The sequence below is a fragment of the Bombina bombina genome, chromosome 7, assembly GCF_027579735.1.
Source record: "Bombina bombina isolate aBomBom1 chromosome 7, aBomBom1.pri, whole genome shotgun sequence".
NCBI classification, from domain to species: Eukaryota; Metazoa; Chordata; class Amphibia; order Anura; family Bombinatoridae; genus Bombina; species Bombina bombina.
Window position 1 is genome coordinate 458459200 of NC_069505.1, and position 13081 is coordinate 458472280.

The window sequence follows — 13081 nt, forward strand, 5'->3', positions numbered from 1 at the left end:
CACACAAGACCCTGAGATAATGCTTCAACTCCTTTCTTCACCAGCACTACATTCACTTCCTCTCCCTATTCTACCAGCTGTTTCTTGTATTAGTGAGTCCAGTGTCAGAGCACACAAGGCCCTGAGATAAAGCTGCAACTCCTGTCTTCTCCACCAGCACTATAGTCACTTCCTCCCCCTATTCTACCAGCTGTGTCTTGTATTGGTGAGTCCAGTGTCACAGCACACAAGACCCTGAGATAAAGCTGCAACTCCTGTCTTCTCCACCAGCACTATAGTCACTTCCTCCCCCTATTCTACTGGCTGTTTCTTGTATTGGTGAGTCCAGTGTCAGAGCACACAGAGACCCTGAGATAAAGCTGCAACTCCTGTCTTCTCCACCATCACTATAGTCACTTCCTCTCCCTATTCTACCAGCTTTGTCTTGTATTGGCGAGTCCATTGTCAGTTACACAGAGACCCTGAGATAAAGCTGCAACTCCTGTCTTCTCCACGAGTGCTACAGTCACTTCCTCTCCCTATTCTACCAGCTGTGTCCAGTGTCAGAGCACAGAGACCCTGAGATAAAGCTACAACTCCTGTCTTCTCAACCAGCGCTCCAGTCACTTCCTCTCCCTATTCTACCAGCTGTGTCTTGTATTGGTGAGTCCAGTGTCACAGCACACAAGACCCTGAAATAATGCTTCAACTCCTTTCTTCACCAGCGCTACATTCACTTCCTCTCCCTATTCTACCAGCTGTGTCTTGTATTGGTGAGTCCAGTGTCACAGCACACAGAGACCCTGAGATAAAGCTGCAACTCCTGTCTTCTCCACCATCGTTACAGTCACTTCCTCTCCCTATTCTACCAGCTGTTTCTTGTATTAGTGAGTCCAGTGTCAGAGCACACAAGACCCTGAGATAAAGCTGCAACTCCTGTCTTCTTCACTATCGCTACAGTAACTTCCTCTCCCTATTCTACCAGCTGTGTCTTGTATTGGCGAGTCCAGTGTCAGTTACACAGAGACCCTGAGATAAAGCTGCAACTCCTGTCTTCTCCACCAGTGCTACAGTCACTTCCTCGCCCTATTCTACCAGCTGTTTCTTGTATTGGTGAGTCCAATGTCAGTTACACAAAGACCTTGAAATAAAGCTGCAACTCCTGTCTTCTCCACCAGCGTTACAGTCACTTCCTCTCCCTATTCTACCAGCTGTTTCTTGTATTAGCAAGTCCAGTGTCCGAGCACACAAGACCCTGAGATAAAGCTGCAACTCCTGTCTTCTCCACCAGCGTTACAGTCACTTCCTCTCCCTATTCTACCAGCTGTTTCTTGTATTAGCAAGTCCAGTGTCAGAGCACACAAGACCCTGAGATAAAGCTGCAACTCCTGTCTTCTCCACCAGCGCTACAGTCACTTCCTCTCCCTATTCTACCAGCTGTGTCTTGTATTGGTGAGTCCAGTGTCGCAGCACACAAGACCCTGAGATAAAGCTGCAACTCCTGTCTTCTTCACCAGCGCTACAGTCACTTCCTCTCCCTATTCTACCAGCTGTGTCTTGTATTGGTGAGTCCAGTGTCGCAGCACACAAGACCCTGAGATAAAGCTGCAACTCCTGTCTTCACAACCAGCGCTACAGTCACTTCCTCTCCCTATTCTACCAGCTGTGTCTTGTATTGGTGAGTCCAGTGTCAGAGCACACAAGACCCTGAGATAAAGCTGCAACTCCTGTCTTCTCCACCAGCGTTAGTCACTTCCTCTCCTTATTCTACCGACTGTGTCTTGTATTGGTGAGTCCAGTGTAAGAGCACACAGAGACCCTGAAATAAAGCTGCAACTCCTGTCTTCTCCACCAGCGCTACAGTCACTTCCTCACTTTTCTGACAGCTGTTTCTCCTCAGCGGGGCTGAATTTTATTAATTAATTAGTATGTGGCTCCTAAAGACAGAGACTTAAGCAGCCTTTATTTTTATATTTAATCTATAATGGTCTGGCTGGATTGTTTTTCATATTTAATTCCAAAATAAAAGATGCTTTATCTAGTGTCATGAGTTGCACAGTATTCTTAAAATGAGGCTGTGATTATTATTATTATTAATGTATTAATTATTGCAGGTACAACAAACACTGTGACATTGGCTTACTGTTTAACAAAGGTTGCAAGTGTATACAGATTTTTTTTTACCAGCATCAGTTGTTTTAAAAAACTATGTATTGTGCTATGTATCTACAAGCAAACGTGGAAGAGTTAGTTACCGCATATGGCCAAATGGGACAAACCCAGGTACCACATATTTCCCAAAACCTGGGTCCCTAATACAGCCAAACAAATGCAAGCTCTCAATCAAACAAACTGGTAACAAGTGAAAGGTGCACAGGCGTATGTAATTACCCCAGTCCTATACAAAACACGGAACGGGACTGCACTCTCAGGGGCTGATTTATCATGGCCTGAATGCTGCTATACGCAGCTGTTTCCACGGGACCCTTCAGGCTCACCGGAAACATAAGTTAAGAAGCAGCGGTCTTAAGACCACTGCTCCTTAACTCGTCCGCCACCTCTGAGGCATGCAGACAGCAATCCGCACAATCGCATATGATCGGGTTGATTGACATCCCCTGCTAGCAACCGATTGGCCGCAAATGTGCAGGGGGGCGGCATTGCACAAGGAATGCTTGTGCAATGATAAATGCCGACAGCATATGCTGTCGACATTTATTGATGTCTGGCGGACATGATCGCTACAGCAGATCATGTCCGCCAGACACATGATAAATTGGCCCCTCAGACTGGACTGGGTACACATCCTATGACCCTGCAATATGCACAGCCCTGGGTGCTCAACAGCAGTCACAGGTCACTGCAGGGAGATTACATAAATCTATGCACCCTTGCCTTGTTCTCTGTTTACTTGAGAGCTTGCATTTGTATGGCTGTATTAGGGATCCAGGTTTTGGAAGAGACCTTGACGTGGTACCTGGACTTGTCCCATTTGGCCAGATGCGGTAACTAACTCTTCTAGTTTTGCTTTTTAATCTTAGCTGAGTACTTGCAAGTGAGTGCTGGACTTCCTCTGTCTGGCTTCTAACTTATGAACATATCTGTTGATCACGATCCTATCAACCACAAACTCAAATCTAAGGACCCCAAATTAGACCTCACACAAAGGTTATATCCTACGTTAATTAACGGTCTTGCAATATCTTCCTTCTAGACTGAAGCTCATATCCTTCAGCATCTTAAAACCACAGACTTGAAGAAAACCCCTTAATTTAAAGAGATTTAGGTGTAAACAAGAGCTGGAGAAATGCTAATCCAGGGGAATAGAGACTGATGATTTTCTCTTATATATAGGAATATGCCATTGTGAAGAAGAGGTCCTCACACAGCGGCACTCACCGGCTGAGCGGAGAGGTGAGCACTGCTAAGGAATGTGAAATTGTATTTTCTTCTTAAACGGAAAGAGTCCACAGCTGCTTTCATTACTTTTGGGAATTCAGAACCTGGCCACCAGGAGGAGGCAAAGACACCCCAGTCATTCTTTGCCTTTCGTCACAGGAGGTTGGCAGAGAAGTGTCAGAAGATTGATGATAGTCTCTTATGGACGGTAGTACTCTTCAAAATAAGACTGGAGTTTTAAAGGATTACTTTCTGTTATAATTTTTAAGCTAAACAACTAACATATTAAAGTTAATAAACATTAATTTAAAACCTACTGACCTATATTTTCTCCAAAACGAAGTTTCATAACGTTCTAAAAGTTATATCTTTTATTCGCCGATGATGTCACGTTATCCTGCCCACTATTTTCAGCACTGCATGTTCAAAATACTTAAACCAATAACTTTGTGTTTAAAGCGCCATTTTGAAACCTAGGTATTGTAAACGGATTGGTACAGAGCAAAGGATACCCACGGAGTGGGTTTGGAAAACAATTAAATTTGCAGACAAGATTTCTGATATACGGTAGAGATATGTTAATGAAATGCTATTGATTAAAAGCGTATTTGGGGTAGTTAGTTAGTAACAGGCATAGAAAATATTTACTTACAGTGGCCCTTTAAGTAATCCTGTCAGCCTCTCAGTGAGAGCATGGATGAATGTTAGAGTCCGGAGATGCAGGGAGAGTCTTTCTGCTAAACCATCCCGACTCATGTTAACAGCTCCTTAGTAATCAGCATTGATGAGTTTCGCTGCCTGCTTTCTTCTTTCAAGTCCATGCAGAAGCGAGGCTACTATCTGTCACACTTGAAGGACCGTGTCCTGTGCCACGGCGTTGATTCCGGTAAGATCGTTTCATTTTACTTCAATGATGTGAAATAAAGTAATGTAAACGAAGAAGTCAGGGTCTCAGTGGGACTCCTTTATCTTTATAAGGAATCAAGAGTTAATTATTCCCTGAAGGGGGTTAATGAACAGGGGGGACTTTAATCATGTTTGTTATGTGATTCTGTCTGCTAATATGTAGTGTTACTTGGGCTCGTGGCTAGATCGGAACATAATGGCCTTTTCTTGTCAGGCTGCGCAGTTCTTGTAGGCCTTGGCGCGCTTTTCTATGGCCTGCACGGTGCACTTTGTGATGAGGCATGGTCACGCTTATGTGCTCCATTTCCGAATTCAGTCTGTTTCGCTAGCTGTCTGGGTCTCAGAAGGTGGTGAGTGCCCCAGGCATTGGGGGTGTAAGGTGCCATTTTTATTTTTCTGACCATAATTTCTATATACCAAGTTATGGAGGATTCTGACTTTTTGGAGACAGATGTCTCTAATTCAGATTCTACTTCTTGTGAAGAGTATGAAATGGCCCGCTGTAGAGTGCTCTCTTCTCCCGATACAGGGAACTTAGAGTCCACTGAGCTATCCGCCCCTGGGGATCCCATATCCCGTGCCGTTACCCCTTCTCCGGAAGGCGGCTTGTTTCCTCCAGAGGTAACAGCACAGTTCCGCATGGCCATATCTATGGCTCTGGCGCATTTACATCTTCCAGAGGAGGTGTTGCTGAGATACTGTCCGTGTTATGCTAACCGGGGCTTGTCAGGCGTGGGATCGCCTGGGTCAGAACAGCCATCTGGGGAAGTGGTCTCCTCTGAAGCTTCAGTGGCCCAACCGTCGGAGTCGTCAGTTGCCCCGGCGGAGGTAAGTCTTGCTTTTCGTTATAGACTGGCACGCCTTTGTGTCCTGCTACGGCATGCTTTGGCGGTGCTGGGTGATCCCAGTACTAACTGGTTTAGGAATCCTTGGTCTAATGTTCCAGACAGCAAGCTAGATTAGACTTGTGGGGATGAAGTTAATCACCTGGTCATCTTCAATTTTCCTATCATATTCCAGTTCTGAGCTTTGGAAGAATTGGGTCTCTGATTGGCTGGTCCCGTTGGTGTACCCATTCTTCTTGGGCGTTCACCTGCGGGTGCTGCCCTTCTTTTATTTGATCCAGTTAGGATGTATTTTATTTATTTTTTAAGACGCTCATGTCTGTTATGATTTCTCCGTTGGGAGATATTTCTTCTCTGGAAGTTGATACAAGCGATTTTGTGGTCGCTTGGGCACTTCCGTGGAAGTCGCATGTTAAGGTGTTCATTATTATGTCTTTAGATCCTTTTATCGAGTCCTTGTGGGGTCTCGAATTTTCTTTGGCCTGGTTCAGTTTGGAGTGCCCTATGTAGCAGGCTGGTCCTGATAGGGCCTATATCATCCACGTGGTGCCGGTGTTACCGGCTGGCTGGGTGGTGAGTTGCTCTCTCGAATGAGGAGTTTATTATTCTTAGTGTCTCTGCAGATCGAATAATCTTAGATTTTTGCTAAGAGTTTTCGTGAAGTGAACTTTCCATGAGTTCCATAAATGTTTTGAGGCTCTGCCCATGCAGGGCTAAAACATGGTAGAGGAAGTTCCCAAATGTCAGGCTGGTTCTCGTTCTGCCTTTGGGTGGGGCATCAGGGGATTGTACTCAGTCCTCACAGTCCTGTTCCTCGTGGGCGGGGATCCAGAACGGATCCTACTAAGGTCAATCTGGGCGATTTCCCTCGTCTTCTGTTTTGAGGATTCTCCTCTTGGAATCTGTTTTCCTTGATGACGGTCTCTCTTCCTTCGGGTTGAGGTTGATGGGCCTTTTTTGTCCCCTTCCTTGGGGTTGGCTTCGGGTCATCTGTTTGAGGAATTTAAAGCCTTTTGATTATTTACTTCCAGGATCTCATCTGCTCCCATGTTTTGGGGAGATTTACAGATTAGAATGTCTCCCCTTTTTCCTGTGTCGCCCCTGTTTAGGCGTTTGTGGGTAATCTCCCGCCAGGGGCTAGGATACATGCTCCTTCTTCAATCCTCGGGTAGGGGTATCAGGGAAGTGGATCCTGAGGATCTTGGAAACTTTTGTTAGCTTCTCTACCCAGTTTCTAAGGGAGATGTGGCGTAGTGGTTAGTTCCACTGCACCTGAAGCAGGTGGTTGTGGGCTTGAACCCAGTTAAGGCTCCTGTTCTCTCATCCATCTTGTGATTCTGGTGACAGCTAGCATTCCTAAGCAGAGTTTTCTGTTTTCTCATACGTTACTTAGTCTTTGGACTTAGTGGAAATTGTCCCTAAAGCCTTAAGGCCTTCCAGAGTGACTGCGTGACTTCACCGTTGCCTATCACCCTTTATGTTGGGAGTTGTATCCTGCTGTGGGTGTCTTAAGCTCTCCGTGTATGGGACATTTAGTGAAAGTTCAGTGTCCAAGGTATCTTGGATATGACTGTGATTGCATTGCCTGTAGTGCAAAGTCTTCTCTGGATGGGGTAACCTAGTGGTTCCTCAGGGGTTATTAAATATTTAAGCCGGCTCCGAGTTTTCGGATGGCTGGGTTTGTTTGTCCTGTCCTTAACTGCAATTTTGGGGGTCTGTAGCCAGATCCCTTAGGACTTATTCAGGACAGCCCAGTTTTCCGGTTCTGGGACGTCTTCTGTTCCTACAGGCGTATTTTTTTCTCTCTTGCAGGGAGATTTAGACTTAGTACTGGGCCTGCCTTAGTAGCCGGATGGTTTTTCTTCGGTAATGTCCTTTTGAGCTTGTCTACAGCTTTACGTTTCAACCCTGCTGTAGTAGCCTGATGGTTAGCTTAGCTGTCTAATGAGCGTAAGGTTTGAAGTTCTGGCTTCACTTTCCCTCCCTTTGCGGGTGAATTTGACATTCCATAGTATCCGCCTGGTGCTTGGATGTACCATTTATTCCTCCATTTAGTGGGGTTCCCCCTGCCTTGCGTGCGGGATGTCAGTGTGAAGGGATGGATTCCTTGTGCCATGCCTTTACTGTAGTCCAGTAGAGGGCCTCCCCTTGGGAATGCCCTTCGTCTTCAGGAAGGGGGCTGTGTCTGGGTAATGGAACCCGAGCTCTTGGGGGAGCTGGATGCCTTCCCTTTTTCTTCCTGCAGGTCCTGACGATTCAAGGTACTTTTAATCCCTAAGTCTTTCGGACATTATCAGTCACTTTGGGCTGGGTCCGTTGCCGGAGCGAGAGTCAGGGATTTGTCTGATATGTTGATCTTAGCCGCATATCATAGTTCATGTGAACCTTCTTAAGGGAGAGGTTTCGCGGTGGATCCCTCCTCGGCAGGTAGTTTTCTCTACCAGGTTCTGGGTTCGGTTCCTTCCTTTCCCCCCTTTTGGGAAGGCCCTGTCCTGCACTGTTTCTGAGTTCTTCTGAAGAAGAAGGTTCTGTGTGGTTCTATAGCTAGGGTGGCGTCCTGTGGTCGCTAAGTCCTTATTTGTAGCGGGACGCCTATGACTTGGAGGAACATATTCAGATATCTGATGTTGTTTTTTTCAGCGAGTCCCGGGGACGGTTTGTCTTTCAGTTCCTCTATTCTGGGTGCGAGTGAGCGCTCTGTGTAGGGGAGGGATTTTTTTTCCTCCTTTTAAGTTCTCAGGACATTTATTGGTCCTTTGTTTGAGATAGAGGGGGCTTTACAAGTCTTCCATTTGCTTTGCTGGGTCTGCAGGGTCTTTTAATAGGTGCCCTTTCGGACTCACTTAGCCGAGTCTCTTGCTTCCCTGCGGGGGGAATATAGATATTTCACCTTTCTTTTAATCAGGGGTGAGTTTAATTTGCGTGCTGCGTGCCTGCGGGACTTCGTCTCCCCAGAGGCTTTTGGCTCGGTCGAGACTAATAACCTGAGTGGTCTCTAGCAAGGGCCTTGCTGGTTTTAACTGTTGGGCAGTTATCTCTGCCTTTTTCCTTTTGATCCTTTTGGCTTCTAGTGAAGCAGTTTTTTCTGTGGGGAGTTTTTGGGTTTTAGGCTGTGGTGCCCTCTGAAGGGGCCGCATTTTGTACCCTCCCGTTTTGCATTCAGTGTCCTCTATAGCTAGGGTATTGTTTTCCCAAAAGTAATGAATGCAGCTGTGGATTCTTCCCGTTTAAGAAGAAAAACTTAAATTATGCTTACCTGATCATTTTCTTTTCTTCTGACAGGAAGAGTCCACAGCTCCCCGCCCGCGTTGTTCATAAGGGACGGCCATATTTTTTGTTTCTTCTGGCACCTTTTTCACCCTGATATTTCTTCTACTGTTCCTTGTTCCCTCGGCAGAAAGACTGGGGGATGAGGGAAGTGGGGAAGGTATTTAAGCCTTTGACTGGGGTGTCTTTGCCTCCTCCTGGTGGCCAGGTTCTGTATTCCCACAAGTAATGAATGCAGCTGTGGACTCTTCCCGTCAGAAGAAAAGAAAATTACCAGGTAAGCATAATTTAAGTTTTCCCACCTTCTGTCTGTGTCTCTGCATGTTCTCAGTAACATTATCACACAGCAGCACTCACCTGCTGAGCGGAGAGGTGACACTGCTGGGGAATGTGACATTATACAGTGTCAGAGCACAGTGACTCCCTTTACTGACCCTGTGTGTATTTCCTACCTTCTGTCTGTGTCTCTGCATGTTCTCAGTAACATTATCACACAGCAGCAGTCACCGGCTGAGCGGAGAGGTGACACTGCTGGGGAATGTGACATTATACAGTGTCAGGGCACAGTGACTCCCTTTACTGACCCATCTGACCTTGTGTTTATTTCCTACCTTCTGTCTGTGTCTCTGCATGTTCTCAGTAACATTATCACACAGCAGCATTCACCGGCTGAGCGGTGAGGTGACACTGCTGGGGAATGTGACATTATACAGTGTCAGGGCACAGTGACTCCCTTTACTGACCCATCTGACCCTGTGTGTATTTCATACCTTCTGTCTGTGTCTCTGCATGTTCTCAGTAACATTATCACACAGCAGCACTCACCTGCTGAGCGGAGAGGTGACACTGCTGGGGAATGTGACATTATACAGTGTCAGAGCACAGTGACTCCCTTTACTGACACTGTGTGTATTTCCTACCTTCTGTCTGTGTCTCTGCATGTTCTCAGTAACATTATCACACAGCAGCACTCACCGGCTGAGCGGAGAGGTGACACTGCTGGGTAATGTGACATTATACAGTGTCAGGGCACAGTGACTCCCTTTACTGACCCCTCTGACCCTGTGTGTATTTCCTACCTTCTGTCTGCGTCTCTGCATGTTCTCAGTTACATTATCACACAGCAGCAGTCACCGGGTGAGTGGAGAGGTGACACTGCTGGGGAATGTGACATTATACAGTGTCAGGGCACAGTGACTCCCTTTACTGACCCATCTGACCCTGTGTGTATTTCCTACCTTCTGTCTGTGTCTCTGCATGTTCTCAGTAACATTATCACACAGCAGCAGTCACTGGCTGAACAGAGAGGTGACACTGCTGGGGAGTGTGACATTATACAGTGTCAGGGTACAGTGACTCCCTTTACTGACCCATCTGACCCTGTGTGTATTTCCTACCTTCTGTCTGTTTCTCTGCATGTTCTTAGTAACGTTATCACACAGCAGCAGTCACCGGCTGAGTGGAGAGGTGACACTGCTGGGGAATGTGACATTATACAGTGTCCGGGCACAGTGACTCCCTTTACTGACCCATCTGACCCTGTGTGTATTTCCTACCTTCTGTCTGTGTCTCTGCATGTTCTCAGTAACATTATCACACAGCAGCATTCACCGGCTGAGCGGAGAGGTGACACTGCTGAGGAATGTGACATTATACAGTGTCAGGGCACAGTGACTCCCTTTACTGACCCTGTGTGTATTTCCTACCTATTGTCTGTGTCTCTGCATGTTCTCAGTAACATTATCACACAGCAGCACTCACCGGCTGAGCGGAGAGGTGACACTGCTGGGTAATGTGACATTATACAGTGTCAGGGCACAGTGACTCCCTTTACTGACCCTGTGTGTATTTCCTACCTTCTGTCTGTGTCTCTGCATGTTCTTAGTATCATTATCACACAGCAGCTGAGCGGAGAGGTGACACTGCTGGGAAATGTGACATTATACAGTGTCAGGGCACAGTGACTCCTTTTACTGACCCATCTGACCCTGTGTATATTTCCTACCTTCTGTCTGTGTCTCTGCATGTTCTCAGTAACATTATCACACAGCAGCAGTCACCGGCTGAGCGGAGAGGTGACACTGCTGGGGAATGTGACCTTATACAGTGACTGCCATTACTGACCCATCTGACCCTGTGTGTATTTCCTACCTTCTGTCTATATCTCTGCATGTTCTCAGTAACATTATCACACAGCAGCTGATTGGAGAGGTGACACTGCTGGGGAATGTAACATTATACAGTGTCAGGGCACAGTGACTCCCTTTACTAACCCATCTGACCCTGTGTGTATTTCTTACCTTCTGTCTGTGTCTCTGCATGTTCTCAGTAACATCCTGGCTCTGTCAGTAAAAGTGTGTGACAGAACCAGTCCCTGTTTCAGGTGCCTATAAAGTGTGTGACAGAACCAGTCCCTGTGTCAGCGCTAAATGAGTTGTGTGGTTTTCAGGTGCTTATAAAGTGTGTGATAGAGCCAGTCCCTGTGTCAGCGCTGAATGAGCTGTGTGTGTGTTTCTGGTGCCTATAAAGTGTTAGACAGAACCAGTCCCTGTGTCAGCGCTGAATGAGTTGTGTGTGTGTGTGTTTCAGGTGCCTATAAAGTGTGTGACAAAACCAGTCCCTGTGTCAGCGCTAAATGAGTTGTGTGTGTTTCAGGTGCCTATAAAGTGTGTGACAGAACCAGTCCCTGTGGCAGTGCTGAATGAGTTGTGTGTGTGTTTCAGGTGCCTATAAAGTGTGTGACAGAACCAGTCCCTGTGTCAGCGCTGAATGAGTTGTGTGTGTGTTTCATGTGCCTATAAAGTGTGTGACAGAACCAATCCCTGTGTCAGCACTGAATGAGTTGTGTGTGTGTTTCAGGTGCCTATAAAGTGTATGACAAAACCAATCCCTGTGTCAGCACTGAATGAGTTGTGTGTGTGTTTCAGGTGCCTATAAAGTGTGTGACAGAAACAGTCCCTGTGTCAGCACTGAATGAGTTGTGTGTGTGTTTCAGGTGCCTATAAAGTGTGTGACAGAAACAGTCCCTGTGTCAGCGCTGAATGAGTTGTGTGTGTTTCAGGTGCCTATAAAGTGTGTGACAGAAACAGTCCCTGTGTCAGCGCTGAATGAGTTGTGTGTGTGTTTCAGGTGCCTATAAAGTGTGTGACAGAAACAGTCCCTGTGTCAGCGCTGAATGAGTTCTGTGTGTTTCAGGTGCCTATAAAGTGTGTGACAGAACCAGTCTCTGTGTCAGCGCTGAATGAGTTCTGTGTGTTTCAGGTGCCTATAAAGTGTGTGACAGAACCAGTCCCTGTGTCAGCGCTGAATGAGCTGTGTGTGTGTTTCAGGTGCCTATAAAGCGTGTGACAGAACCAGTCTCTGTGTCAGCGCTGAATGAGTTGTGTGTGTGTTTCAGGTGCCTATAAAGTGTGTGACAGAAACAGTCCCTGTGTCAGCACTGAATGAGGTGTGTGTTTCAGGTGCCTATAAAGTGTGTGACAGAACCAGTCCCTGTGTCAGCACTGAATGAGTTGTGTGTGTGTTTCGGGTGCCTATAAAGTGTGTGACAGAACCAGTCCCTGTGTCAGTGCTGAATGAGTTGTGTGTGTTTCAGGTGCCTATAAAGTGTGTGACAGAACCAGTCCCTGTGTCAGTGCTGAATGAGCTGTGTGTGTTTCAGGTGCCTATAAAGTGTGTAACAGAACCAGTCCCTGAGTCAGCGCTGAATGAGTTGTGTGTGTGTTTCAGGTGCCTATAAAGTGTGTGACAGAAACAGTCCCTGAGTCAGCGCTGAATGAGTTGTGTGTGTGTTTCAGGTGCCTATAAAGTGTGTGACAGAACCAGTCCCTGAGTCAGCGCTGAATGAGTTGTGTGTGTTTCAGGTACCTATAAAGTGTGTGACAGAACCAGTCCCTGTGTCAGCGCTGAATGAGTTCTGTGTGTGTTTCAGGTGCCTATAAAGTGTGATGACGTTGCCGTGTATTTCTCTATGGAGGAGTGGGATTATATAGACGGACACAAGGAGCTATACAAGGACGTCATGATGGAGACTCAGCAAGCACTAAGGACTATGGAGATCCCAGGAAACAAGAGCTCAGGTAACGCTGTGTAGTAATAAATATCTCACTCAGGTAACGCTGTGTAGTAATAAATATCTCACTCAGGTAACGCTGTGTAGTAATAAATATCTCACTCAGGTAATGCTGTCTAGTAATAAATATCTCACTCAGGTAACGCTGTGTAGTAATAAATATCTCACTCAGGTAACGCTGTGTAGTAATACATATCTCACTCAGGTAATGCTGTGTAGTAATAAATATCTCACTCAGGTAATGCTGTCTAGTAATACATATCTCACTCAGGTAACACTGTGCAGTAATAAATATCTCACTCAGGTAACGCTGTGTAGTAATAAATATCTCTCTCAGGTAATGCTGTGTAGTAATAAATATCTCACTCAGGTAACGCTGTGTAGTAATACATATCTCACTCAGGTAATGCTGTGTAGTAATAAATATCTCACTCAGGTAATGCTGTCTAGTAATACATATCTCACTCAGGTAACACTGTGCAGTAATAAATATCTCACTCAGGTAACGCTGTGTAGTAATAAATATCTCTCTCAGGTAATGCTGTGTAGTAATAAATATCTCACTCAGGTAACGCTGTGTAGTAATAAATATCTCACTCAGGTAACGCTGTGT

The 13081-nt window shown here is 46.1% G+C and overlaps 1 protein-coding gene across 2 annotated transcripts in view; it reads left to right on the forward strand.

The window, feature by feature from the left end:
- LOC128666715 (oocyte zinc finger protein XlCOF7.1-like) overlaps positions 1 to 13081 on the forward strand; it is an 80937-nt gene that overhangs the window by 15982 nt on the left and 51874 nt on the right. For both annotated transcript variants that reach the window (XM_053721458.1, XM_053721459.1), the window contains exons 3-4: positions 3334 to 3393; positions 12328 to 12475. In XM_053721458.1, coding sequence (XP_053577433.1) covers positions 3334 to 3393; positions 12328 to 12475 — 208 coding nt within the window. The remainder of the gene's footprint in view (positions 1 to 3333; positions 3394 to 12327; positions 12476 to 13081) is intronic.